The sequence below is a fragment of the Lolium rigidum genome, chromosome 2, assembly GCF_022539505.1.
Source record: "Lolium rigidum isolate FL_2022 chromosome 2, APGP_CSIRO_Lrig_0.1, whole genome shotgun sequence".
Taxonomy (NCBI): domain Eukaryota; kingdom Viridiplantae; phylum Streptophyta; class Magnoliopsida; order Poales; family Poaceae; genus Lolium; species Lolium rigidum.
The window spans coordinates 25,840,279-25,865,968 of NC_061509.1; the positions used below are offsets into that span (position 1 = coordinate 25,840,279).

Here is a 25,690-nt window from a genome sequence, read left to right on the forward strand (position 1 = left end):
ACCGAAGATCAAACCTCGGACAAGTAAAATATCGCGAGACAAAGGGAATTGGTATAGTATGTGAATGGTTCATTCGATCACTAAAGTCATCGTTGAATATGTGGGAGCCATTATGGATCTCCGGATCCCGCTATTGGTTATTGGTCGGAGTGAGTACTCAACCATGTCCGCATAGTTCACGAACCGTAGGGTGACACACTTAAAGTTGGATGTTGAAATGGTAGTACTTGAATATGGAATGGAGTTCGAATATTTGTTCGGAGTCCCGGATGAGATCCCGGACATCACGAGGAGTTCCGGAATGGTCCGGAGAATAGGATTCATATATAGGATGTCATTTTATGTGAATTAAAATGTCGCGGAAGGTTCTATGGAAGGTTCTAGAAGGTTCTAGAAAAGTCCGGAAGAAACCACCAAGGAAGGTGGAGTCCACATGGGACTCCACCTCCATCGCCGGCCAACCCTAGTGGGGGAGGAGTCCCAAGTGGACTCCCCCTTAGGGGGCCGACCACCCCCCCATATGGGAGGTGGAAACCCCACCTTTGGTGGGAGTCCTAGTTGGGCTAGGTTTTCCCCTCTTATGGAAGGTTTTTGGTTCGGGTCTTATTCGAAGACTTGGACACCAACACTTGGGGATCCACCTATATAATGAGGGGCCAAGGGAGGGGGCCGGCCACCCTAAGCACCACAAGGTGGCCGCACCATTAGATGGCCGGCGCCCCCCTCCCAAACCCTAGCCGCCCCCTCTCTCCTCTATAGTTCCCGCACGCTTAGCGAAGCTCCGCCGGACTTCTCCACCACCACCGACACCACACCGTCGTGCTGTCGGATTCAAGAGGAGCTATTACTTCCGCTGCCCACTGGAACGGGGAGGTGGACGTCGTCTTCATCAACAACCGAACGTGTGACCGAGTACGGAGGTGTTGCCCGTTCGTGGCGCCGGAAGCGATCGTGATCAAGATCTTCTACGCGCTTTTGCAAGCGGCAAGTGAACGTCTACCGCAGCAACAAGAGCCTACTCTTGTAGGCTTTGGAATCTCTTCAAGGGTGAGACTCGATAATCCCCTCGTTGCTACCATCTTCTAGATTGCATCTTGGCTTAGATTTCGTGTTCGCGGTAGGAAAATTTTTGTTTTCTATGCAACGTTCTCCTACACATATATTGGTCCATCCTAAGTATTTTCTGGATTTTCTTAAAACTCAAGCCTATTGGATATGGTTTGGAGCTCCGCACCAATTCCTGCCTGTGAGGAAAATGTTAAAAATGATAAAACCATAACAATGCATATTATCGTATTTTTTCAACATACTGCTTACGTACTCCAATAATTTGGGGTCTTAAATCGATATGATGTGTTGGAAGAACTCGTCAACTAACTTGTGTGGGTTTGTGGGTATGATGTGGACTTTATCACTCAAGTTTAGTTGCTTCGGACCCTCCATAATCATGCAATCAGAAGTAGACACATTTTGTTCATTGGTAGGTTTATAGTATATTGGCTTTCCTTTTATCTTATTCAATTCGAACTCCACCAGTACAACGATTAATTTTTAGCGAAATTCTTTCATATCCTTCTGCAAAATATAATATTTAAAAACATCTCCTTAAGACAACTTTTGAATAAATGGGTACCTAGTGTTCATAATTGCGATGTCTAGGCACTAAGTCTTGTGATAATAAGATTGTGTGTACATGAATTTGCTGACATACACCACCAGTCCAATTACATCTACAAATGTAATCACATAACCAAGTCACAAATATGATAGTTTATCGGTATGAAATTAGTGAAAAAATACAAAGTACATGCGAGCATTCTGTTCTGAACGCCATAAACTGTCCTAAAGTCCATGAACTACGAAGGTAGCCGAGGGACAACTGTGTGCGCCCTAGGTAGGTGTATCTCAGTTGGACCACGTAATATGATAAAAAAAAGTTTGACGGTATGGCTAAGGCTACAGGTATTGGCATTTCTGCCGGCTCAAACCCCACATTCTTGAAAAAATAGATACTTCCTACTTGTAGCTCGTTATTGAAACGATCCAGGAACTCTTCATACGCGAACGCCTCCATTTTTGTCCCCTATAAAATAAAGCCAGGTCATGTCTCAGATAGTTCGTTAATTCACTAACTTTAATAGTAAATAATAGAATTGGTCGTGCAAAACTTCCTACTCTAGTGTCTGCTAGTATGGCACGGAGAAACCGCCCGCTTCTCCTCGTTTGTATTGTGCGTGCTGATAAAACCTTAGCTGTTATCTCCCATCCTCTGAAGTGAACGTGCATGTCTTCAACATCATCAAATGTTACATGCCTGAATGGTTGAATGGACAGATACAATGAGCTATAAAAACGTGTGATGTATATAAGTAGCCGCATGAATAAATTCTTGCCTGGGGATTGCCAGCAATGCAATAACGGGAGCAGGTATGATAGGCGGTGATGCCATGACTCTCCTATTGTTGCTCAGGTTGTATGGGATAACCATGATTTGGCGAGGCTGGATCTGATTTTTAACATGGCCGCGGGGGTACATTATATAGGTACCAGAACTATGGCCACAGGCGGGAAGCCAAAATTATAATTTTTAGGCTTTGGCGGTACTACTACTCTTTTTCCTGATACCAAAAAGAAAGAAATCAAATCGTTAGAGAGAATAGCATCTTAAAAAATCAGGACATTCCTTCCGAGGGGTAAATAATAATGGCAATTAATATTTTTGTCTGTATGACGAAATCAATAAATATTATGTGCGAGATACCTGCCTTTCTATGATCCCATCAGCGTGAGGAAATTATTAACGCCAAATATGAAATTGATTTTGGTGACATTTGTTTGGCTAAGTTGCCACTAATATGTGGGAGATCCATATCTTTATATGACGCCATCAGCTTGAGATGAATCTGGAGACCAAGCATTAAATTGATCTAGTTAACAAGTTCCGAATAACAGCATGCTGACGTACGAGAGCTATCTGCTTGAAAAATATCATGAATACCAAATATTAGATTTGTATGGCCGACAAGTCCCAAATATTTACATGACGTTATAAGTTAGAGAAATAACAGGAACAGTAATATTTAATTTGTTTGGGCGTCATTTCTTTTATAAAATTCTAAAATATATTGTGTGATATTTTTGTCCTTCACGGACACAATCATCAACAGGATAAAAATCAGGAACAGTAAATAACAAATGATTTGGGTGACAATTATTTTGTCAAGATTCATATAATTCAGTGACATGAGAAATACGTCCTCTACTGGAGTAGTCTTTTAGTTTTCCAAAGTCTGTATTGTTGGACGTGGACTTAATTTTGGTTCCCTGTTCCATCTAGTTGATGTTTATTCTCATAAATTAACAGAACTTACTTCAGCTATTTTCATTGTATGTTAAAAAATAATGAATGAATAATCAAAATGATACAAACTTCAATATCTGTAATAAAGATAAAGATTATACATAAAATGACAATCAGAGGAAAATAAACATCTCGGTTCACTCTAATGACATTTGAACTAAAACTTCATTATCAGAGAGAGACAATCACTCTAGTTTTTATATTTATTATTATTTCGGACTTCCAAATCTCCTATGAATCATAAACAAAGCACTTCATTAGAATTCAGAAGTGAAGACTGTCAGCCATATCGGTCATGTAAACAGAAGAAAATTATTGGGGGTAAACTACCGAAGTGATGAGCAAGTGCAAATCCAAATACTATAAACCTGACCAAAATAACTTGTGTAGTCAAAATGATCTCTACTCAACACGATTGATTTAGAAGCAATACATACCTGAACAGGACAATTGCGATGCTTAACTGTGAAAAATCAAGATAATAGTATCGTTGAGTTATGGAGGTGGTCATAGAGCAAGGCACTAATTGATCTGGGGCGGCTTAGCTTTATAGGCGTTCGTCCATTAAATTTGAGATCTGATTGGCAGATCCAAATCTCTTCAAACGTGGAAGGTTGAGATATCATACTGCAGTTACGTTATAAACTTTCCTTGCAAATCTTCTTGCAATAAAATCGTTTCTGCCAGCGTGCAATAAAAACCTTAGGAGGCTACCCTTCATCTGTGGCTAATTGATTGACCATAGATTGACCACGTAGTTAACATGTACTCATGTTGGATATTTTAGGGAGAGAGGGTGAGCTAATTGGAGTTAATGGTCTAAGTGCAAATGTTTACAGGATTTTTTTTTGAAAGCCACACGTTTACAGGATTTAATAAGCTACCAGAAGCAAGAAAACTCGAATTTATATCTTCTTCGGCTCCCCTTGGTCCTCGATTATGGCAGCAGCTGCTGATCCATCTCTATATCTTGCCATACTTGCCGCGAGAAGGGACAGGCGACGAAGATATACAAACAAAACATGCATGTGCACCAGAAAATACAAACGGAACCAACACCTAGACGCACATGCCCATCAGCAATGAATTGTAGATATCGCTGCTTCGGACACAGAAATAGTTTCTCATTGTTTCATGTTCTTCCTAGACGAATGGCTAGCACAATATTTCTATGCCAACTAGTACAAATGCCCGTGCGTTGCCACGGGACGCAAATTTCATTTCTAAATGCACATATATAATATTTCCTTACAGAATACACATTTATTCTAGCAAAGAACTTCAATGGAATCAACTTTGTCCACACTATGATTCAACTCTAATCACCGACTCATTGTAGGCACACATGTTCACAAAAGATGCAAGAAACTTGAAATCCATCGGCGAAAATATTGTTATATTTTTCGACCAAGTAGTCACATAAAAATTCCTTGCCGCTCTCAAGCTTCTCTCTTCACTGTCATTCACGGTGACACGGCGAGCACAAACCTTCCAGGCCTCCCCGCCGCCAGCAAGAATACCATCCCCTCCCTTCGCTGGTGCGGCGAAGACCTCCTCATCCCCTGCCTCTCGGCATTTCCCACGGAAATCGCTCACTTCCCCACCTACCGACCTATGCATCGACGACCGCCCCTTCCCCTGCGTCCCCGCCGAAGAAGGTGGAGGCGCGGAACTCATCTCCATCGGAACCTAGGCATCTATCACTGCGCGCGCCATGGAGGGCTCCGCTGCTGCTTCCAGAGTCGATGGTCGATCCCCTCGCCACTTTGCCTGCAGATGTAGGAGGCAATCTTCGGGCCATGGCCCGAGTGGGCGCCGTTCTGGCCCGGGACTCCTACTCTGTGCCATCCCAGCCCGCTGGCGCCGACCTGAGCATCCTTGAGCTCGGCGCAGAGGGATTGGGGTGCTGCCGTCCCATGGGTTCGTCGGCAACAAGGAGCGACGCTGGTCTTCCCACGCTCCTGCAATAAGGAGCGCCGCTGCAACCACCGATGGGTAAATTGGATAGGTTCAGACATAAAATGTGTCCAAATATTGGGAAAATTGGGTCTATTCCATTAAAAGATCCGCTCTTTTGGTTTATAACATCAAAAGCTTCTTGTTTAGGTTTGTACCACCCAAAGATTGCAGCGTTATTGGTTTCGGCCATTCCATCTGCTTCCATTAGAAAGACCTTTATTTTGGCCGGTTAATTAATTTAACTACCCCTCTGGCCAAAACCAATAATCTGAATGCTTCCTTAGCTCTGTTCTTCATCGTGAACTGAACCCACGAGCAGAGTCCACAGGAGAAACGCCGGCCACCCCATAGCCTTCTCGACGGTGACTACCACATCCCCGGAGCCCGGCGGAGGATCTCCTTGGTGGCATGCCTCCATCCCTACCGAATCGCGGTCACGGAGGCATGGAACTAAGCAGCCTGTCCAGCCGCCCGAAACCCTAGCCGGAGCGGCCTGCGAGCTCGCCGACGCGGCCGGCCGCCGCCGCCACACTTCGCCCGGCCGAGCGCTATTTCCGTCTGCGGCACGACCCTGAAGCCCGCGACGCCCAGGCTCCCCGTGCTCGTCCCCAACTGCTCTAGATGCAATTTTTCTCCACTGGTCTTTTCTTATTTCTGAGGAATGATGAGAATATTTCCATGGAAAATGTCTTCTTACAGCTACAACTTGAGGAGTTAGACATTAATATTAGCATGCTCTCCACACATTTGTCATTTTAAGCCCTAGGTGAAGGTCTGCATGAATATTGAGGAGCCTGATGAACATTGGGAAGAATTCAGTTGGTTGTTTCCTCCTCGAAATAGGCTTTCGCCCCGCTATATTAATATAGCACACCACCGATACAACATAGGATGCATTGCTGGGGCAAACAGCGCAAAGCAAGCCCAAAAGAAAACACACAAGAAAGAAAAGAGAAACTAATGCCGAAAGGGTCGGATCAACGAAAACGGAGATGCCTCGCGCCCACCGGATAATGCCCCACCACGCTCCTAGCACTCTGAATCATCACACCAAACTTCGGTACGAGCAGAGTTGAGTATGAATCATGCTAGCAAGCAGTAGCAACCTGACATGCCGACAAGACCTGTGCATCAGCCACTGGACTGGAGGCTGCATCTCAAATGATGCACATAATGGAGCTCATAAAAATTTCAAAGGCAATATTTTGATAAGCGAAATGATGGGTTATGCACATGTTGAGTAATGGTAAGAAAACATACATTTGCTCATAAGTAAGAAATAAACTGGTCTTGTTAAAACAGGGCACTATTGCTTATGTGTCAGAAGAAACAGAAGCACCCATGGGAAGGTAGAGTAAAAGTGGCGTTTTGGGGCTCAAGCTTCACGTAGCTCATTCTTTTTGAAAAATTCGAAAACCCTGTTTGAAGTTTCAACAAAATCTGAAAACAAATCTGCAAGTAGTTACGGATGTATCCTACAATTGTAAAAAATACGAATACGAAATACCTTATATTTTGGGCTATAACAAATGACAAATGTGTAGATCTAAACATCTAATATAGTGAATAGTACACATTTTGAAAGTCCGAAAATTTGTCAGAACTTGTCATTTTGGTCTATCCCGAAGTATAAGGTATTTATCATTGAGGTTTTGAATGATTGTAGAATACCATCGTTAGCTACATCCATAATTTTTTGGGAATATTTTTGAAACCTTAAAACGTGGATTTCAAATTTTTTCCAAAAATCGAGCTACATGGAGCTCGATCTCCAAAGAGAGTTGCAGCTAACTATTTAAGCGGATATTGCAAAATGTCGCCTCAAGTATTGGTACATTGTATGAGGTCTGGATAAGTTGATGAGTTAATACCTCAGGGAGTTCTATATATTCATTAGGAGATATTTGAAGAAATTGATCTACATCTGTTTGCCCGATGCACCATTCAAAGACCTCTTCACTGTTGTCTACAATGGTCAAGTGCATCTGAAAGCCACGCGTGCATCAATTCTGGCAGGTGACTTCAACAACGCAGTCCATCTGGTTATTCATTCACAACATAACCACATATATTTTTGGAATAGTAACTTTAAACTGTTGCAATCGATGTGGTCAAGTCCGAACATGACATATCTGTATATATCAAATAAAATAAGGATGTTAGCAAATAATAATGGCTATAGTTGAAGAAATGCAGTCAAATTCTAAGACACACCAGTAAAGGTAGGTATCCAATTCCTCGAAATAAAGGGTATCTAAGACTAATCTTATTTGTTTTGACATATTGGTTGTTTTCTTAAGTATTGTCAACATCTTAACACAATGACAGGAAAAATATATATTCTGAAAAACTATTTGAGTTTTTTATTGTGGTAAACTGAACATGTTAAGTTACATATATACTGATGTTAGGTTTCACGCATTATATAACTCAACACAAATCAAAGCTTCAGGAGAATCAACGGTGAGAGGCTAAGCTGATAAGTATGGTTTCACGGATTATATAACTCGACACAATTCAAAGCTTGAGCAGAATCAACAGTGAGAGGCTAAGGTGATAAGTATTCATACTGCAAGCAACACAATGACAGAAAAAAGTTATCTTCTGAAACTGAACTCTAACGAATGAAGATAAGGCTACATACTCGAAATGGATATTTTTTGAAGTCAACTGAACCATGCAAATCATGTGGTAATGTTACACGTGACAGCCGAGCTTCTAGTCTCCTTACACGGGTTTGAAATTCATCCACTGTCCCCAACCCAACATGAAGCCAAGATTCTAATCACCAACAAGCATGAATCTTATCTTCCAATCTGCCAAATCTCGCTCTAAAGGAAGAATGAGGGTGAGAGGAAGGAGTGTACCAAAACCTATCTAAAGAATATCATACATGGGAGCTATCACTTTTGGTCTGCGCCCAAGTGTCACCCGTGCGTCCATACAAACCAGGTTGTGATGTGTGAAGTCAGCTTTAATAAATACCCGTTATTACCAAGGTTACTTTTCTTCCTCATTCCTGGTAAGGGAGAATAATTAGTGCAAGACATCAAAATACGGATTTAGGTGCAATACGTATAATACCTAGTTTTCCATTTGAAGACAAAAAAGCTTGTTCTTCTCCAGCTTTATTGCGTGTATGCTCTTTCTAAAAAAAGAATACAAAATAGTTCAGGCCTAAGTAGCCAAAAAGAACAGATTGCTGCAGAAATCAACTGATTGCATCTGTACCAGATAAGATATAGCAGAGACTTGTTCAGCTGTCACTCTTCCACCGAAAAACCCATGTGCAATTGGGCTGTATGGAACAATTCCACTCCTCAACTCTCCACGGTCCATAGAAAACATGATTTTTTACTGACAGAACTCCAAACAGAGTCAAACTCGATTGCAGAAGCTATAAGAAACTCACCTCAATGCATATAATTTGTGTTAGTGCAAATCCAGAAGTGATTTCAGTCCGTTGTTTCAATATCAGGATGTGTCTTGCTCCTCTTCCAGAAGATCTTGCTAGCCACCAACTCCACGGCACGGATGCATAGATATGCTATGCATTCTCTCAGTAAAATTACATATTAACTGATTTCAGATATGCAACAAACATCTGTATGTCCCTTGCTGAAACCATACAAGGGATAGAAGCTACAAAGCTGAAGTCATTTGCTTATGTTGACAACTTAATTATGTAGGATAAAGTGGATGTATACGAGTAAATGAGGCTTGTAGGCATGTATACAGGTGACCTGCATACTTGGCCTAAACACCCACTATGGACAAGGTCTACCTATGCATATTAGTAACTAAATAAATGAGCAATAAACAACCATACACGAGAACCACTTAACTGTCAAGAAAATTCAATAACAAATCAAAACTGATATGTTTGCATCTACAACAGAAAGTAGAGACCAATTCACCCATTGTGCAAGGTAGAAAACGAACACAATGAGCATAGGACAAATGATCTTCTACGGTTGAATTTCCATGATTGAACAAACACATCGCAAAATAAGATGCCATCGCTGAATAGTATTAGTGCACCTGCACAATAGCACATCTCATATGAACCTTGAGAGTTTCAGTAGCAGAAAGTAGTCCTCCATAAGACAGTCAATTCCGATGTTACTGGATTATCAATGTTCTGCAAGCCATAGTTGCGTGTAGAAAATAAAAGACCATGTCTACTCTTCTAAGTCAGTAGTTCAATCCTATAATATCCCTACCACTCACAGCGGTAGTTGATGTGGCGGTAGAAATCCACGAGGATGGGCAGCTTCACGTCGTTAGCGACGCTGGTGTCGTCCTCTGCAGTGGCGGTGGTAATCACGGTGAGCGTTGTTGGTCTTAAAACGGAAAGAAAATTATGGACTTGACACGAAAGCACACCCCAGGCGTAGAAGATGCAGACCTGCACAACGTGAGCAGCCGTGTTTCAGTCCAAATCGGGTGTCTCCAATCGGAGCGAATCTGTTTGTCGGGTGAAGAAGTTGGGGAAGAGAGGGCTTACGGCATTGCGTAGTTCTGGTCCGAGCTGCTGGATGACGAGCGCGAAGCTGCGGGAGACCTTATGGAGCATGTCGTAGCAGAAGGCCCAGTGCTCCTCGGGCGGGATCTGGCGCTTGATCTGCCCCGCCGCCACGCGCAGCTTGACCAGCGCCACCACCTCCTCCGGCCGGGACAGCGCCCCCATTCTCACAAACCCCCAACCCCAAATCAAATCTCCGCTCCCCCACTTCACGGACAACGATCCAATCAAGCAGCGGCGGCGGCAGGAACCGGATGGGCGAGGCGGCGAGCGGGGTAGGAACGCGATGATGCCGAGGCGGGCTGCGGCGTCCATGGGTTCGAGAAACCCTACGTGACCAAGTCGCGATGCGCGTGTGTGAGGACGAGAGGTTGGGCGGAAGCGGCGTAGGCCCAGGTGCGAAACGGGAGTACGACAAGGACGACCAAATTTGTTGACGTATCAAGGGTTGGCAGAATAAGGATTATGTTTAGTCTTTTTAAGTAGTAGAGAAACTTGCATCAAGTACGATCATGCTCTACCTGGAACGGCGGCGAGAAAAAGGGGAGTGATGGGAAGTGTGCTCCAACGAAGACATACCTGGAACGGCGGCGAGAAAAAGCGGAGACACAGTTCATGTTTTTTTTTGCTTCAGTGATTGATCAGACAGTTGGTACAAGGATGAGGATCGTGCAATGAAGGAAGGTGTCTTCCTGGAGTGTATCGTGATTGATTTGATTCGCGGCAACATGGCAACTTGCCTACTTATTTTGTACGTGAAGGAAACCAAATCTAGAGCATAATTGATGTTACCATATTTTGATGTCCGTGATATGTGATCGAGATATTGTGACTGATTTTTATACCATATTAACTTCTGCGTGGGGATATTTGGTGATTGACTTGATCGGACGAAGCGGAGTAGGGTGAATAGATTGGATGGCCAGGATCTTTTCAATGACGACCACCAAAGTGCGTTGAGTGTCAAACGACCAACTCCCATTTCTTTACTATTAAATGAGAGTTGGTCGTTTGACACTCAACGCACTTTGGTGTCGTCATTAAAACAATCCGGACCGTCCAATCCTTCCAAACCAATATCCACCGTATGATCTCATTGCTCACCCCCACTCGCGGAATGCCGGAAACCTCTCCCTCAACCCTGACCTCTCGCTCGCGTAGTTCTCTAGATCGAAACTCGCCGCCGCGCCGCCTTCCTCACCCACCTCCCCGGCGATCCCAGTCCCACCCACCTCTAGGCGGGCCTCCGAATCGCCCGGCGCCTCTCCTCCGCTTGTTGTTCTCCTGGTCACCGCGAAGCACCCCCACGCGTGGGAGCAATGGAGCATACGCGCTTGGTGGCTAGCCCCGACCGCCATGCTCGCAGGCACTCCCGTCATGGAGCACTAGAGGCAGGGGTAAGCGATCGAAAACCAGGGTACACGGCTGCGCTCCAGGCCCGTGCGTTGCTCCACCTCCGACTCACACGTGACGCCCTTCATCCACTGGCTGCCCCTACCCCAGCTGATCCGCGCAGCCTTCCCCTCCTCTCGTTGTTGCGCCTCCCAGCGCCTGCGCTCAACCTCTCTGGCTCATTCGCCCCGGAAGACCGCATCATCCTCATGATTCCAGGTTTCCGCCGCCAACATGATAGCCTCCCCTCCCGATCTACCCGCCCCTGCGCCCTCGCTCCGAAGCTGTTCAGTTCTGCATACTGACGAGCGTATCGCTGTCCGCCATGAGTTCCATACCCGCCGTCCAGTTTCCTTGCATTGCTACCTTTGACTTTGATCTATATCTTTATTCCATAGGTTGGACTCAAGGTAGATTATCATGGTCACCAACTACCAGATGTGATGCTGTGTCAGTCTGCTGGCAAGAGATGGATAAGCAAGGTAAGGTGATGCCACATGCTGATTTTTAGTTTAGTTTTGGCGGAATTCATTTTGAATTTGATATTGATGTACAGTTGTTTATAGCGCTGACTCTATTTGTTTCTCAGTTCGTTAAGCAGGATTTTGTCAGCCTGGTATTCTTTCCACTTCTCACTCTCGAGGCTTCTACCAGACTACGATAATTAGGTACATATATATATTCCTTGCTTAGCAAGACTGTTATCCTTCTAATTTTGAGTTAGCTATGTTACGGACAATGTTTAACGGAATACAGATGTAAAACTATCAAGGGGTGATTAGAAGCACTGTAAGATAAGGGGATTAGGCGAAATGGATGTACTGGCTTGTTCATTTTAAATTTTCATACTTGACCTTAATTGCCATTCTCCACATGTATTACAGTGTTTTGTTTGTGCAAAAAATGCAATGTGCTGAACATGTAATGCCAATATTGTTGGACATTTGAATATCCATTATTTTCGTTTTGTTCTTCCTTCTCTGTTTACTGGCAGCGGGGTGAAATTAACCCTGGAAAATGTAAGACCATCTCCAACTAACTTACCGATTGTTGTCCATGTGTGTTCTTTTGTTCCACTACATCTGCGTTTCATGTGTTTCATAATTTCCCTGCTTCTAAAATCTTTACAGATCAAGAAATTCTGCCCATGCGGCAACTTAAAATCGAACATGTTATCTGGATTTCAATTAAATGTAACCATCTCACAAGGGTTGATGTTGTAGAGGGGACCTGTACCGATAGCAGTTCGAATTAAATCAGGTGCTACCGTTGGCCATGTGGCTTCCAACCAAATTAAACTGAAAGCTTTCTCCTAGGTGAGTCCCTCTTCTTTCTTCATACCTTACCAATTACTAGAGTTTTGATCTGCTCGTACAGTTCTCACAATCCTATTCCTTTTAATGTTCTTATTTTATCATGGCGTGCAGGCGGGACATGCGGTTTTGCCAATCTGGAGAAACACATGTACGGGATGGCGACGGTGGGGTGAGCGCTATCAGGTCAGGTGTGTCGAGGACCTCACCCCCTCCTATGCACCTCCATCCTCGTCAAGGCCGCCAACTTCTGTGCCTCATCCTATGGGTTACCGCCAATGCCGACAACATCTGCAACCCAACCAGCCACCATTTCCTCCTTATCGAGATCTTCGAGAAGATTGCGCTCTGGAAGACTGGCGTCATGCCCATCCATTACCTACGGTAAGCTCTATTCTTGCCTGCATTATGCTGCTACGTCAGTCTACTCTGCACTGGATGCCTAATCTGGGTCCTGAAACAATTTCTTGTAATATAACCTGTTCTCATGCTTTGATGTATGATGCTTTGTGCTAACTATGTTCCTTGTGTTAGATTTACATCAAACAGTTCTAGGGATTTCAGAAAAATCAAATTTTGTTTCAGAATTTTTATATTAAGGAAGTTGCTGGTAGGCTGAACCATTGAATATATGATTACCGAGTGCGGATACAGATCTTGAAGCAGTGAATCTTAATTTTTGCACAACGAATATCTTATTTTAGCGTGCATTGGGAGTGACAGGGTGGCTGCCGATTATTTTCCCCCCTTCTCATAGAACTCACATCTATACTATTATATTGGAGTTGGTCTTTGGTCACTCAACGCGTTTGTTGGTCATCATTGCAAGCATCTGGACAGGCTCCACTGGAATGCCCTCCAGCTGAAGTACTTTATGGCCATTCCAAGCAGTTCGTTCACTGCGCGCACCCCAAAGCACATGCCATCGCCGACGTTGCCATGTCAAGGGTGAGCGAGGTCCACACATTTGCTCTTCAATTTGTTGGAAATTGTGTATCAATGCAAGTGACAACGCAGTGTTTCATCCGTTTAGGTATTTTGCTTGTGTCGGGGGAAGCGGTTACGAGGAGGGCTACCCGGCAACGCAAATGGCATGGAGTGGATGCCTCCATGTCATGCTACCATGGCCATGCTGTTGTAGACCAGCGTGCTCATGGTGAACCAGACTATCATGGTTAGTATACGCCAGCTCTGCATTAGAGCGGTTCTACAATAGCTCAATTTGATTTTGTGTTAGAAGCGGCATTACAGGTTTTTTCTACTCTATATCTTGATTTTTACTATGTACTACTGCAGGTGGCTATTATGGAACCTTTTAATAAAGCATCCTTTATAAAAAAATGTAGTTATTACGGACACTTTTCTGAAACATATTTTTTGACTGCGACTCCAATAAACTTAATAGATAGAGCATCTTTGTCAAAAACCAAAATTTGTAGGGAATAGGTTAGGTCTATGGAGGGAGAAGATCATGAGATTATTTAGATTTGGTTTAGTGACGGGTGTTATGATGAATGTAGTTTCCTTTCACTTAATTCATTTTTAGACCCTTAAGCTGACTCTAATTTAATAACAATTGCTGTCTCATTTTTAGACCATAACGTTTTATGAAAATTTCTGTCTCAAATTGTTCCTTCTGACACTAATTTAATAACAATTGTTTTTTGGAACTGCAGTTATTATAAACAAAAAAAACATGTCATCATGCACGGAATACCAAATCAAAAGTGATGAGCTATAATTTATGTTTTCTTTCAGCACTGTACTGACTGTCCAGTCGTGTAGATGAAACAACAGTTCTTATTAGTAATAACATGTTGTTTGATCATAAGAGGCTAACAAACAATATTGGGTTGATTGAAAAACATGGATAAAAATTCAATTAATCATGTTCTTTTTGATTATTTTATTAACCGTCTACTCTGAACTACTTTGAATGCATCAGACTGACGCCTCCAATGGCTGCTCCAAGCATTGTCCACAACTTTTGGCAGATAAAATTCTGTAGGATTGAAATCAGTGAGGAAGACAGATGAATCACTCTTGTGAGGAGGGCACGTTGTAAATTAATGTGATGTGACTATTATGAGTAGAGGAACTTATTATCATACAAAAGGATTTTAATTTATTTTCTTCCTTGCCATTCCTTTATCCAACAAAGTGATGCAACTAATTAATTTTTATTATATGGAATATTTTTCTTGTTCAAATGGGGGATGTGTATTAGATTTGGAGCTTCAATTTTCTTGACAAGGAAAGAAATTTGAATAGCCGTAGCAACGCACGGGCATTCAACTAGTAATAGTAAAGATATAGTTCCAACAGGTCTGCCCATCAAGCGACAACTGTTAGGCGCACCAACGGGCAAATCCTATACACCGACTAGGTCGGCCGCTACCGCGCGCCACAAACCCCCCGCGCGCGGCATGGGCCGGCCTGGTCGGCCTAGTTCGCCTATGTTTTCTGTTTTCCGTTTATTTTTCTTTTTTCTTTTCTTTTTCTTTTTTATTTTCTGTTTCTGTTTCTGTTTCTTTTTTTGTTTTGTTTCTTTTTAGTTTATTTTTATTTTTGGTCAAATTTGAAAATAGTTTAAATTCATAAAATTGTTCAAAATTGAAAATTGTTCAAAATTGAAAATTGTTCAAAATTCAAAAAATGTTCAAATTTAAAAAACATTCAAATTTGAAAACAGTTCAAATACAAAAATGTTCAAATTATAAAAGCGTTCAAATTTGAAATCCATTCAAATTTGAAAAATGCTCAAATACAAAAAATGTTCAAATTATAAAAGCTTTCAAATTTGAAATCCATTTAAATATATAAAGCGTTCAAATTTGAAAAAAATTCAAATTCGAAAAACGTTCATAACTAAAAATGTTAATTTTTGGGAAAAAATAAATTTTACAAATTTAAAAAAATGTTCAAATTTAAATTATGTCCATATCTGAAAATGTTCAAATTTCAAAAAAATTAAATCGAAATCTGAACATTTTTAAAATTTCAAAATTTTCGAATCTGAACAGATTTTGAAATTTGTTCTCCGATTTTTTTTTAAAGTTAGATATTGAAAAAGAAAATATTAATTTGCTACAGTGTAATACAAATATTTGCTTCCAATGACTAGAGAAATGGTACCAACGATGTAGGGATTTCTTTCCATCATCAAGATGGATGCTTCAAGGTGAATAATTGTTTACACTGATTAGAGAAATATTTCCAACAAATAATTGTATACTATTATTAATCCCCACAATTTTTTTTATTAATGCTACCAATAAAATAAACAAATATTTCCATCAAAAATAATTATATTATAGTGCTTCCAATGAAAATAAAATTGCTCCCGTGTAACAGACAATTTGCTTCCTTGCATGCATATGTGCTTTCTTTGCTCTCACGTTTGGCCTTCATCCATCGTGTTGCTGGCTTCCTTCTTGCTTCCGTGCAGCCTGGAGCCATAGACAACACAACCTTTAGGTTTCTATTGCTCCTAATAGTCGCTGCACTAAAAGGATTCATCAAAGACGAGAACTTTTGCTCCTCAGGCCGGACGAGCCAGGATGGGAGAGGTTCTATGAGAGAAACCTCTCGTAGAATCTGTTGTGAAATGTATATGTGAATTGCCTAGCCTTTCCATAAGTTCGGACTTTTGGTTCAAGTGGCTAGTGCATGAAACTAAGGGGGTGTTTGGTGTGGCTTTTTTTGGCTTTTGGCTTTGGCAAAAGCCACCAAAAGCACCTAAATAGGTGTTTTTTTTGGCTTTTGGATTTTGGAAAAAGCCACACCAAACACCCCCTTAACATGGTATCAGAGCCCCAAGTCTCGAGTTCAAATCCTGGCTTTCACATGGTTTTCGCAATTAAGCCTAAAAATTGCTGTTGCGCCCCCTCTTTAGCCACCGCAGATGCCCTGTTTCGGTGTGCTCTTCTTCTTTCACGTGTTGACTTTCTCTTCTCTCGTCACACGCGAGTGGGGGTGTTGTGAAATGTATATGTGAATTGCCTAGCCCTTTCCATAAGTTCGGACTTTTGCTTCAAGTGGCTAGTGCATGAAGCTTAACATGGTATCAGAGCCCCAGGTCTCGAGTTCAAATCCTGGCTTTCACATGGTTTTCGCAATTAAGCCTAAAAATTGCTGTTGCCCCCTCTTTAGCCATCGCAGATCCCCTGTTTCGGTGTGCTCTTCTTCTTTCACGTGTTGACTTTCTCTTCTCTCGTCACACGCGAGTGGGGATGTTGTGAAATGTATATGTGAATTGCCTAACCCTTTCCATAAGTTCGGACTTTTGGTTCAAGTGGCTAGTGCATGAAGCTTAACAGAATCCATGGTGAATTGCTTCCTAAAAACGCAATGGCTAGAGCATCGCGTCCCAGGCTAAACCGCATGTGACTTGCCTGCTCCTTTCGACCCAGCCAAGCTGCCGCGGATCCTACTTCGCCGGAATCCCATGGCGGAATGGCATGCGAGTTGGCGCAGATGTCGACGGGAGGGTGTGGCGCGGCTGAGAGAGCTGAGGCACCGTGGAAGAGAAGAATCATGGGGTAGCGGGGCGATAGCAGATGGTGTCAAGCTGGGGCTCGATCTGGGGGAGCCTCATGGTGCGTAATTTTTGGGATTTAAGGTGCAGGTTTAATGGACCTAGCTTTTTTGTGTGGGAGAGATAGAAATCCCAGCCCTGTGATGGAGCGAGATGGACGGCGATGCATTGGTCCGACAATTTGGTTGCCATCGGCTTGCGATAGAAAGTGTTTATTTCCCCTACAACCCAAGGACCCATCAGTTTGTACCGGTCGGCTTCTGAATCAATATCCATGGGAAATGTTCATATGTATATATAAAGTATTCATGACATGTATTAAGATGAATATGTTCACCAAACTGAGGAAAACCGGATGATTTGACTAGCATTATTTTATTTTATTTTAGATAGATTATAAATATTTACTATTGGATAAAAATATAGCTAAACTATAAATGAATATTTTTTAAAAAGTTGGAAGAATATAACAAACCAATAAGAACAAAGTAGTAACTCAAATAAAATTTAAAAAGTAAAGGACAAGCTGAATAAAAAACATAAAGATAAATCATATGAAAAACAAAAAGATAGTGGACAAGCCCAACACAAAATTTAATCATACTGGTGGATTATGAACACCCACGCAATGCTAAGCATAAGATAAGAGAACATCCAAAACTTACTTTAGACATATTTAATTTCTCATTTCAATATTTTTGAAGTATAAGAATTCTTTTACTATGATTATCTCACATTATCTACTGATATCTCTCGTATTCTTAGGTTTTCTAGATGGAATGAGGCCATTCACCACTATCTCTGGGTTTAACATATTAGGCCACTCACTTAAATGGAAAAATGCTACTACGTATTATTTTACAGACCTTCATGCTTGGAGGCCCAAAAAATTATCTACAAGACACAGTTGTTGTGTGACGCTCAATAAATATTAGTATTATCTATACCATAAATAATACTGTACTAATATTTTCACAGTGAACTTTTTTTCTAAAGAATTTTCATAGTGATGATCTTGATTTACATTTTCCAGTAAACTTTATTTACTGCTTTGGTGGGCTGAAGGCCATTTTAGAGCCCACCAAAGCAAGCTCCACTGTCTCTCTTTCCGTTTGGAATCCATGGCCGACGGCGGCGGAGAGGGCGGCGGGAGCGCCGACTGGCTGCCCATATACGACCGCGTGGAAGCGATGCTGAGCAAGAGCCAGGCGGAGTCTGAGGCGCTCGCCGCCGACCGCGCGCGCCTGGAGGCGGCCGACAGGGTCCAGCGCGAGTCCCGGGAGGCGGCGCGGTTGCTTCAGCGGACCGTGGAGGAGCTTCAGGCGGCTGCGCGGGAGAAGGACGTCGAGATGGATAGACTTCGGGAAGAAGCCGCCGACGCCAAGAAGAAGCTGCAGGAAGTGCGCCAGGTGATTCCCTCGATTGCTATCTCCATTCCTCTTTGGATACATCTCGGGACCTGATGCTAGATTGTGTACATGTGGGAGGAAGGCGGATGTGAGCAGGAGGGGGAGGTGGGAGGCGGCCTACCTGGACCTGCTTCTCGGCGCTAACCAGAGGCTCACCGGTGAGGAGCCCTTGTTTCTTGGTGCTATTTCCGATTTCTTAGGATTTTTGTCAATTTTGTTGGGTACCGATAGTGAACTGAATATCAATTTTAATTTTGTTTTCTGTTAAATGGAGATTAATGTTGCTAGCCTTCTAGTACTGATAGCCATTGTCTTCTTCATTGAATTCAGAACTCAGAGATGGTGACTTGGAGGATTCCAGAACTTGTGCAGGAACCCCAAACCCTAAGGTGCCGAATTACCAAAACCTAATCTGTGTAGCTCAAAACATGCACTCCAGCTCCTGCTTCTCATTGATTATCTATCATAATCGTTCTTTTTTACGTAACTTAAGGAAGTTGGAAGTTGCCCAAGGCTCAGCCAAAATATGGTGGATCACATTGGAAGCGATTTACGTACAGAGCTAAGAAAACTAAAGCAGGCTTACGAGACTCTGAGCTCAAACAAGGACCAGGAAGTTTGTGCACTAGTCGCAGAAAAGGATTCTGTGAGTAAACAGTTGAGCATGATGCATCAAGATTACGCTAACAAGAAAGTGGAGGCAGCACTAGCTACTGAAGCAGCACTAAAGCTCCAGCAGAGTGTCGATGAGCTTAAGGTGTTGGCCCAAAAGAAGGATGATGAGATTGCCAGACTCCAAGCACAAGCTGTGGGGGCCAAAATGAACTTGCAGAAAACACACTCCTTGGTGAAGGAGAAAGATGATGAGACCCCAAGACTCAAAATTCGGCAACCTATGTCTGTTCTAAGGCCCATCAAGGATAGCAATGAGACACATAAAAAATCCAGGTCTGATGATCCAGCTGTAAGTGGCAAATCCAGAAACAATGTAGGAAACGATGGGCAAGATGAAACTAGTCAGAAGCGCAGGTGTGTCTCTTCCACATCTGATGTAAATATTCTATTTCTAGTAACATGGTCGTGCTCACATTGAGCTATGCTTGCTCCTGCATATTGGGAACAACTTATCTGATGATTAATTCCTGCCGCTTGTTTTAATTTTGTGGTGGTCTTGTGTGTTTTGCAGCGTCAGCACACAGTACGGCAACATTATGGGAGTACTTCGGCACCCTCGTTTGCAACCAGCCTGGCAAAGCTCATCGTGGCGGACCAGCAGTCCAAGTTGGATCAGGTTTAGTCATCTTTGCTGACTGATAATTCAAGCTTGTTAACTACGAATAGCTCATCTGATGATCACTGCGGCTTCTTGTAAATTGATACTTATGTCATGCGTCTGTATAGTCTGTTCAGAGGTCAGGCATGCATGAAAACTATCAGAACATGGACAGTAGCAAATATTTTTCTTGGGCCAGTTTATTCTTGGATCGATTTGTGGTTGCATAACTCTATTTTGCTAATGTGGAAAAGCCAGTGTCACGTATACTTTGGAAATGGTGTTGCATTCAAACTGCATTTTTTTTAAGTAGGATGTCGTTGAACTCCTGGCCGCATGTAATGTCCTTGGTTGCAATGAACTGGTCTTCTTATCAACTGGACTACCTTTTCTAAATTCCCATAATTCCTGCTTGTTAGGAACAACCTGTTTCTGTTCTGAGTTTGTTTTGTGCTTTGCAGCGGTTGCCTGGGCGCTCTGGCCGGGGCCGGGGCCGGGGCCGGGGCCGTCTAGTTGGTCGGAGACGGTCATGCGACCAGGCTGAAATAGGAGGTCAGATCGAGGTTCAGGAGGAGGAGAAACAGCAGCCCGAGGAGGAGCAGTCGGTCTGACCATCCTTGGCCATTCATAGCTACTACTTGTTAGTAACAGCTCATCCGACGATTAATTCACGCTGCTTGTTTCTGTTTTGCATTGGTCTTGTGTATTTTGCAGCATCAGCGTGCAGTAGCCCAACCTTGTGAGCAACTCCCATCAATGTCAGCGGCAGCGGCAGCCGGCTTGATCAAGCTCAAAGAGGTGAAACAGCAGCCTAGCTGAAGGGTACGGCTGTCAAAAAAGTCCAAGCTCGTCACACTGTTCGAGTTAGGTTTGTTTGGGCTCGGCTCGAGGCCTAACAAGCCTACGAGAGCGGGTTTAATCGTCTGTGCTGACTGATAATTCGAACTTGTTAACTAGGAGCAGCTCATCTGGTGATCACAGCCGCTTCTTGTATGTGTGTGTCTGCTCTGGTTTGATGTTGGATTAGAACATCTGATATACACGTAGCATGCATGAAGACTATCTATTATGCTGATTAAATGACTGTAGCAAACATTTTCTCGGTTCAGTTTCTTCTTGGGTAATTGCGGTTGCAGAACTTCATTGTGCTGATGTGGAAAAGCCGGTGTTACGTTTAATTTGCAAATGATGCCATGTTCGAACTGCACTTTTTGTTAGCTAGGACATCCTTGAACTCCCTTCCGCATGTAATGTCCTTGGTTGCGATGAACTAGTACATCTGCCTATTGGTGTTTTTCTTCTCATTTCTCACTCTTGTGCTCTTTTATTCAATCCTTGTCTCATCAACTCGACTACTTGATCTGAATTCCCGGCAACATTGTCAGAGATACAGGTAATCGCTCAGCAAGAAATGTACACAAGTTTCATCATTTTCTCGAAAAGACATGGGAAGGTTTGTACTATCCTGCAAGAAAGTAGAACCTATTTCCTTCATCCCAATGTGCTTTCTGGATACCGCGGGTACAAATAACATAACTCAGTTTAGAGCAACTGTTCTTTCTGGGTTCTCATTTGTGATTTTCTCATGCAAGCACTTGTCCACTTGTTGCATTTTGACAAGTAAAATCCATTGCTGATCTGATCAAATGTTTGTTTTCTGGTGGTGCTCCCTGTTTGATCCCCTTGTTTGTAAAGAGCAGTCAGGACCCAGTGGTACTAAAGTGACATTGCTCCAGTGCCACTGTGCTCCCACGAACGGAAGGTGCGGATTCACAACGGCCGGAGTGTTGTGGTGTCTACTGGTAACTGGGCGCAATACGTCAGGGACGTGAAGGACATTATGGCGGACCAACCTGACAACAAGCACGAGGAGTTCTTCGAGTTCCTGTGCAATTTCGAGAACTGGAGGTGGGTAATGCATGAGCAGTAGCATGTACGTACAACAATCTACCGATTATTTCTGTTTTTGACTTGTGATGGCTTAAAGTTGAAACCTGCTGATTTTGCAGAATTGAAGATGTGGCCCGAACTATGGCGGTCCTGTTAGACGGACACCCCAAGCTCATCCGCCGGTTTAACCGTTTCTTGCCTTGGTATTGGCAGATCGAGATTGAGGAAGAGGAAGAGAAGCATCACCATGACGAGTCAGGGACAGCCGGCTTGGTCATGCTCAAGGAGGCGGAACAGTAGCCCAAGCGGGAGCAGGTTTTGTCGTCTTTTCTGACTTATAATTCAAACATGTTAATTAGGAACAACTTATCTGATGATAACTGCTGCTTGTTGTCATGCATGCGTCTGCTCTGGTTAGATGATGTACTAACTTTTGCTGTTGGGCCAGATCATCTGATACATGCAGCATGCATGAAAACTATGAGAACAAGGACTGAATGACAGTATAATCTAAAATGTGTATTTTGTTAGCCAGAATGTGATTTTGAACACCTTGTACGTAGTTGATTATTAGTAGCGTTGCTGTCCCCGCATGTAATGTCCTTGGTTGCAATGAACTGGCACATCTGCCTATTGCCATTTTTCTTCTCATTTCTCAGTGTTAGAGATATATTCCGTGTACATATAAACGGATAGTCTAGGATAGAGATAGGACTCTCGTGTCTTGTCTTGCACTCCAAGATGATCCCTGTCCAATCTCTCTCTCCCTCTCTAACGTTCTACATGGTATCAGAGCGGCGCCGATCTTAATCTAGCCGTCGCCCAAACTTCCGCGCCGCCCCGGGGAGGTCGATCTCCATGATCTACTCCGGGGCCGCGCAACCCGTATGAGGGTTCGTCCGCCGATCCGTTGATCCGCTGCCCTCGAGTCTTTTTTTTTATCTTTAGATCGGTTTTCTTTTTGTCCGCCGGTCGCTCGACCGGCGTTTTCTTTTTTGGTTTTGCCGATCATAGATCGGATTGAGTTGCCCACCGCCACCGTCATCACGCGCCTCTACTCCAACCTCGGTGTCGATTTCGCACCGGCTCTCCTCCATCATCCGCCCTACACCGGCCACCGCGGTCGACTCGCTGGCTGGCTGCAGCGCCTGCCTTGGTAGGCTACCGCGGCCGGCTCGCCCACGTCGTCTCCGCCTCGGCCGGCCCGCTTCCATCTACCGTGGGGCACGGCTGCACGCGATGCACATGGAACACCGTTTGTGTCACAGCCGGCCGCATTCGCCTGCACGGTCTCCATCGCCGGTTCTTCTTCGCCGTCATCGCTCGGGACATCACCGACAACGTTGCCAATGACTCCGATCTGCGGCACGTCATCCACGCCATGGCACGTGTAGCGCTGCCGTCGGTCTGATCAACCGACCCCGCGTACGTCAACGCCAAGCACGTCCCCGAGCACACGCCTACCTCCGATTGAGCATCGGGCTGCCGCTGTGTCGCCCCTTCGGGCCGCAGCGCCGCCGCCTTTGGTCCACACTACCGGCCTCCGACGCGCCTTCCGAGGCGTGTACGTCACTGCTGGTCTCCCGCCGCTGCACCGACTCGCGCCCTACAGCTATGCCGGCCCCTCGGGCCGTGGCATCGCCGCACGCGGTCACCTTCGCCGTCCCCCGCACATCGACGTCTGAGGCCACCTCAGTGCCGCCCATTCGGCGCGGGTTGCCTCCGTCCGCGCATGGTCTTCGTCACGCCGCCGGGTCTTCCTCGCCTACTTCGTGTACCACCGCCGTGCTTCCACCCCAGGTCTCCGCTGGGCTCGTCAACCACTCCAGGTCGCGCTGAGCTCGCTGACCACCGCAAAGCCCGTCTAGGCGTCCAGCATGACCACCCCAGGTCACCGCGGGGTTAGCCTCCTTCTACGTCTTTGTACACTACAACTTTGCCGCCAGCGTCCTCGCCTCTTCCCCGACTACGCCACCTGCTCCTCTACACCAACACCCATCGTCGAGACCTCCTCTGCTAGTCTACTCTGGCATGGCGCACACTTTGTATTGTTCCCTGCCACCGCACGCCTGGTACTGGCAACACCGGTACGTGTCTTCGTCCCCGACGCTTCCCCGGGCCTGGCAAGCTCGGACCGGCGCCTCGTCTTCATCGGTTTCGACGACGTCTTCATCGGCATCGTCTCTATGACTGCCTCGACCGCGTCACCGACGAGTTCTTCTATGCGTACTCAGTTCTGGCAAAACCAGAGTATGCCTTCATCCCCGACGTGCGCCTGGTTCTGGCAAAACTATGGTTGCACTTCGTCCTCGACGGCTCAGACTGCATCGACTTCGGCATCGACCATCTCCACGACTGCCTCGGCGTGTCTCCATCAATCTCCTCGCACACCACCTCGCCTGCGGCTACATCGACAACAACACCTGACCAAGACATCGACCACGGCATCCCTTCGCGCGGCTACCCCGACCAAGGTTGCAGCACCCACGCTCTCGGCTACCTCGACATCGGCACAAAGGCTATCACCTCGCATGAGCACCTCGACTTCTTCTACAGTCCAAGCATCCGCGACATGACATCGTCCACGACGCTCCCGCTACGACTGCGGGGGAGTGTCAGCCCGTTGGTTCCTACCTTCGGCTTCTCTCCAGTCTGATCGTTCGCGATGTTACTGTTGTTCACGTCACTACCGCTACGACTGCGGGGGAGTGTTAGAGATATATTCTGTGTACATATATACGGATAGTCTAGGATAGAGATAGAACTCTCGTGTCTTGTCTTGCACTCCAAGATGATTCCTATACGCCTATATATACTCGCCCGAGAGGCTCAATACAACATCCAACATATTCTGCCAATCTCTCTCTCCCTCTCTATCGTTCTACACTCGGTCTTGTGTAGGCCCTACTCTTGTGTTCTCTTGTTCAATCCCGTCTCATCAACTCGCCTGACCTGACCTAAACTACCTGTTTTTTATATTCCTTTTCTTTTGACTACCTAACCTAAACCGCCTTGCTGCATCCCAAACATCCCAATACTATTAAATCTTATTTCGGCTATTATCGGTTAAGATTTTAGAAAATTTCCTTTTACCAATATTATTCAATCTTATATTTTTCATTTGAAAATTTTGGTTATGTGAGATGAACATTTGCATTAAACTTCTAATAATGTATGTGTATCAAATTATAAGTACTTCCATGTCTTATGCTCTCAGATTGGTATAAAACCACTCAAATATGGCGGACCCCTGCTAGTTACGGGCATGGGTCTGATTGTTCATGGGCTGGGTTGTGTTGAATGATAAGACATGTTCATGGGTTTCATAGTGGTTTAACCCTTAAGGCCGAACCGCCAAACCAAATAGCCACCTTTACTTCACTATCACCAACCGAAACTTTTGGTTATTGATGCTTGTATGTCTTCTTTTTGTGTCGCACAGGCTAAATCATGGATGACAAGCGCAACAAGAAGATTAATTAGTACATATATTCAATGACATAGTAAAGACAACAATTTTATTTATTGTGATAATTTTATCTTAGCGCATAACAGTACTAATTAGTACAACCACCGGGACCCCCGTAGTGGAATTTGTCAGTCATAAATTCACTAACGTTATAGCATCCCGTATCTGTTATCCTGGAATGAACGTCGTTGGGCTTTGGAAGATGACCATTCCCATCAGTGTCGACATATTGCACGTCTTGAAATGAAGCAGAGTCGCCTCCTGGCCAATTCCCATTGCCCATTGGTGGGCTAGGGTCCCCTACAAGTGACCTAGTGTACCCGCCCCAAGTTACATAATTGGCATGGTCAGCCAAACCACCGAAAAGATCTTTTGGCCAATATCCCAGTGGAGCAAAATTTTCACCAACATGGGCAAAGTGTAGCCACCAATTTCCGTCGTCTTTACTCTGTAAAATGGTTGAAGTATCCTTGTAATATGTGAATAAGCAATACCACTCTTAATTTGCAGGTAACACATAAGCACAACAAATCTTTCTTTTTGAATAGGGAAAATAATTTAG

The 25,690-nt window shown here is 44.2% G+C and overlaps 1 protein-coding gene and 2 long non-coding RNA genes across 4 annotated transcripts; all 3 read left to right on the top strand.

Moving 5' to 3' along the window:
- The first annotated feature begins 11,596 nt into the window (after nt 1-11,596).
- On the top strand, nt 11,597-13,613 carry LOC124686114. 2 transcript variants are annotated; one of them, XR_006997725.1, is made up of 4 exons: nt 11,597-11,719; nt 11,827-12,934; nt 13,391-13,498; nt 13,584-13,613. It is a non-coding gene; the product is annotated as an uncharacterized LOC124686114 (long non-coding RNA). The 2 variants fall into 2 exon arrangements; XR_006997726.1 differs by having other exon boundaries at nt 13,380-13,607.
- Nucleotides 13,614-18,157: 4,544 nt separating this feature from the next.
- Nucleotides 18,158-21,959, top strand: LOC124689385. The gene is made up of 10 exons (XM_047222929.1): nt 18,158-18,496; nt 18,579-18,654; nt 18,827-18,885; nt 18,990-19,547; nt 19,683-19,787; nt 20,231-20,374; nt 20,484-20,567; nt 20,727-20,740; nt 21,594-21,677; nt 21,779-21,959. Exons 1-10 carry the CDS (start codon nt 18,209-18,211, stop codon nt 21,957-21,959), a joined length of 1,593 nt encoding a protein of 530 aa, XP_047078885.1. The 5' UTR covers nt 18,158-18,208.
- Nucleotides 20,260-20,881, top strand: LOC124686115. Its single transcript, XR_006997727.1, has 2 exons — nt 20,260-20,374; nt 20,484-20,881. It is a non-coding gene; the product is annotated as an uncharacterized LOC124686115 (long non-coding RNA).
- Nucleotides 21,960-25,690: the final 3,731 nt, after the last annotated feature.

What these genes read in the sequence shown, in the direction of transcription:
- LOC124689385 (XM_047222929.1), top strand. Translation starts at nt 18,209, where the DNA reads ATGGCCGACGGCGGCGGAGAGGGCGGCGGGAGCGCCGACTGGCTGCCC. An exon ending in GTGTCTCTTCCACATCTGAT is followed by an intron (nt 19,548 to 19,682) that starts GTAAATATTCTA and finishes TGTGTTTTGCAG; the next exon opens with CGTCAGCACACAGTACGGCA. An exon ending in AGCCCGAGGAGGAGCAGTCG is followed by an intron (nt 20,375 to 20,483) that starts GTCTGACCATCC and finishes TGTATTTTGCAG; the next exon opens with CATCAGCGTGCAGTAGCCCA.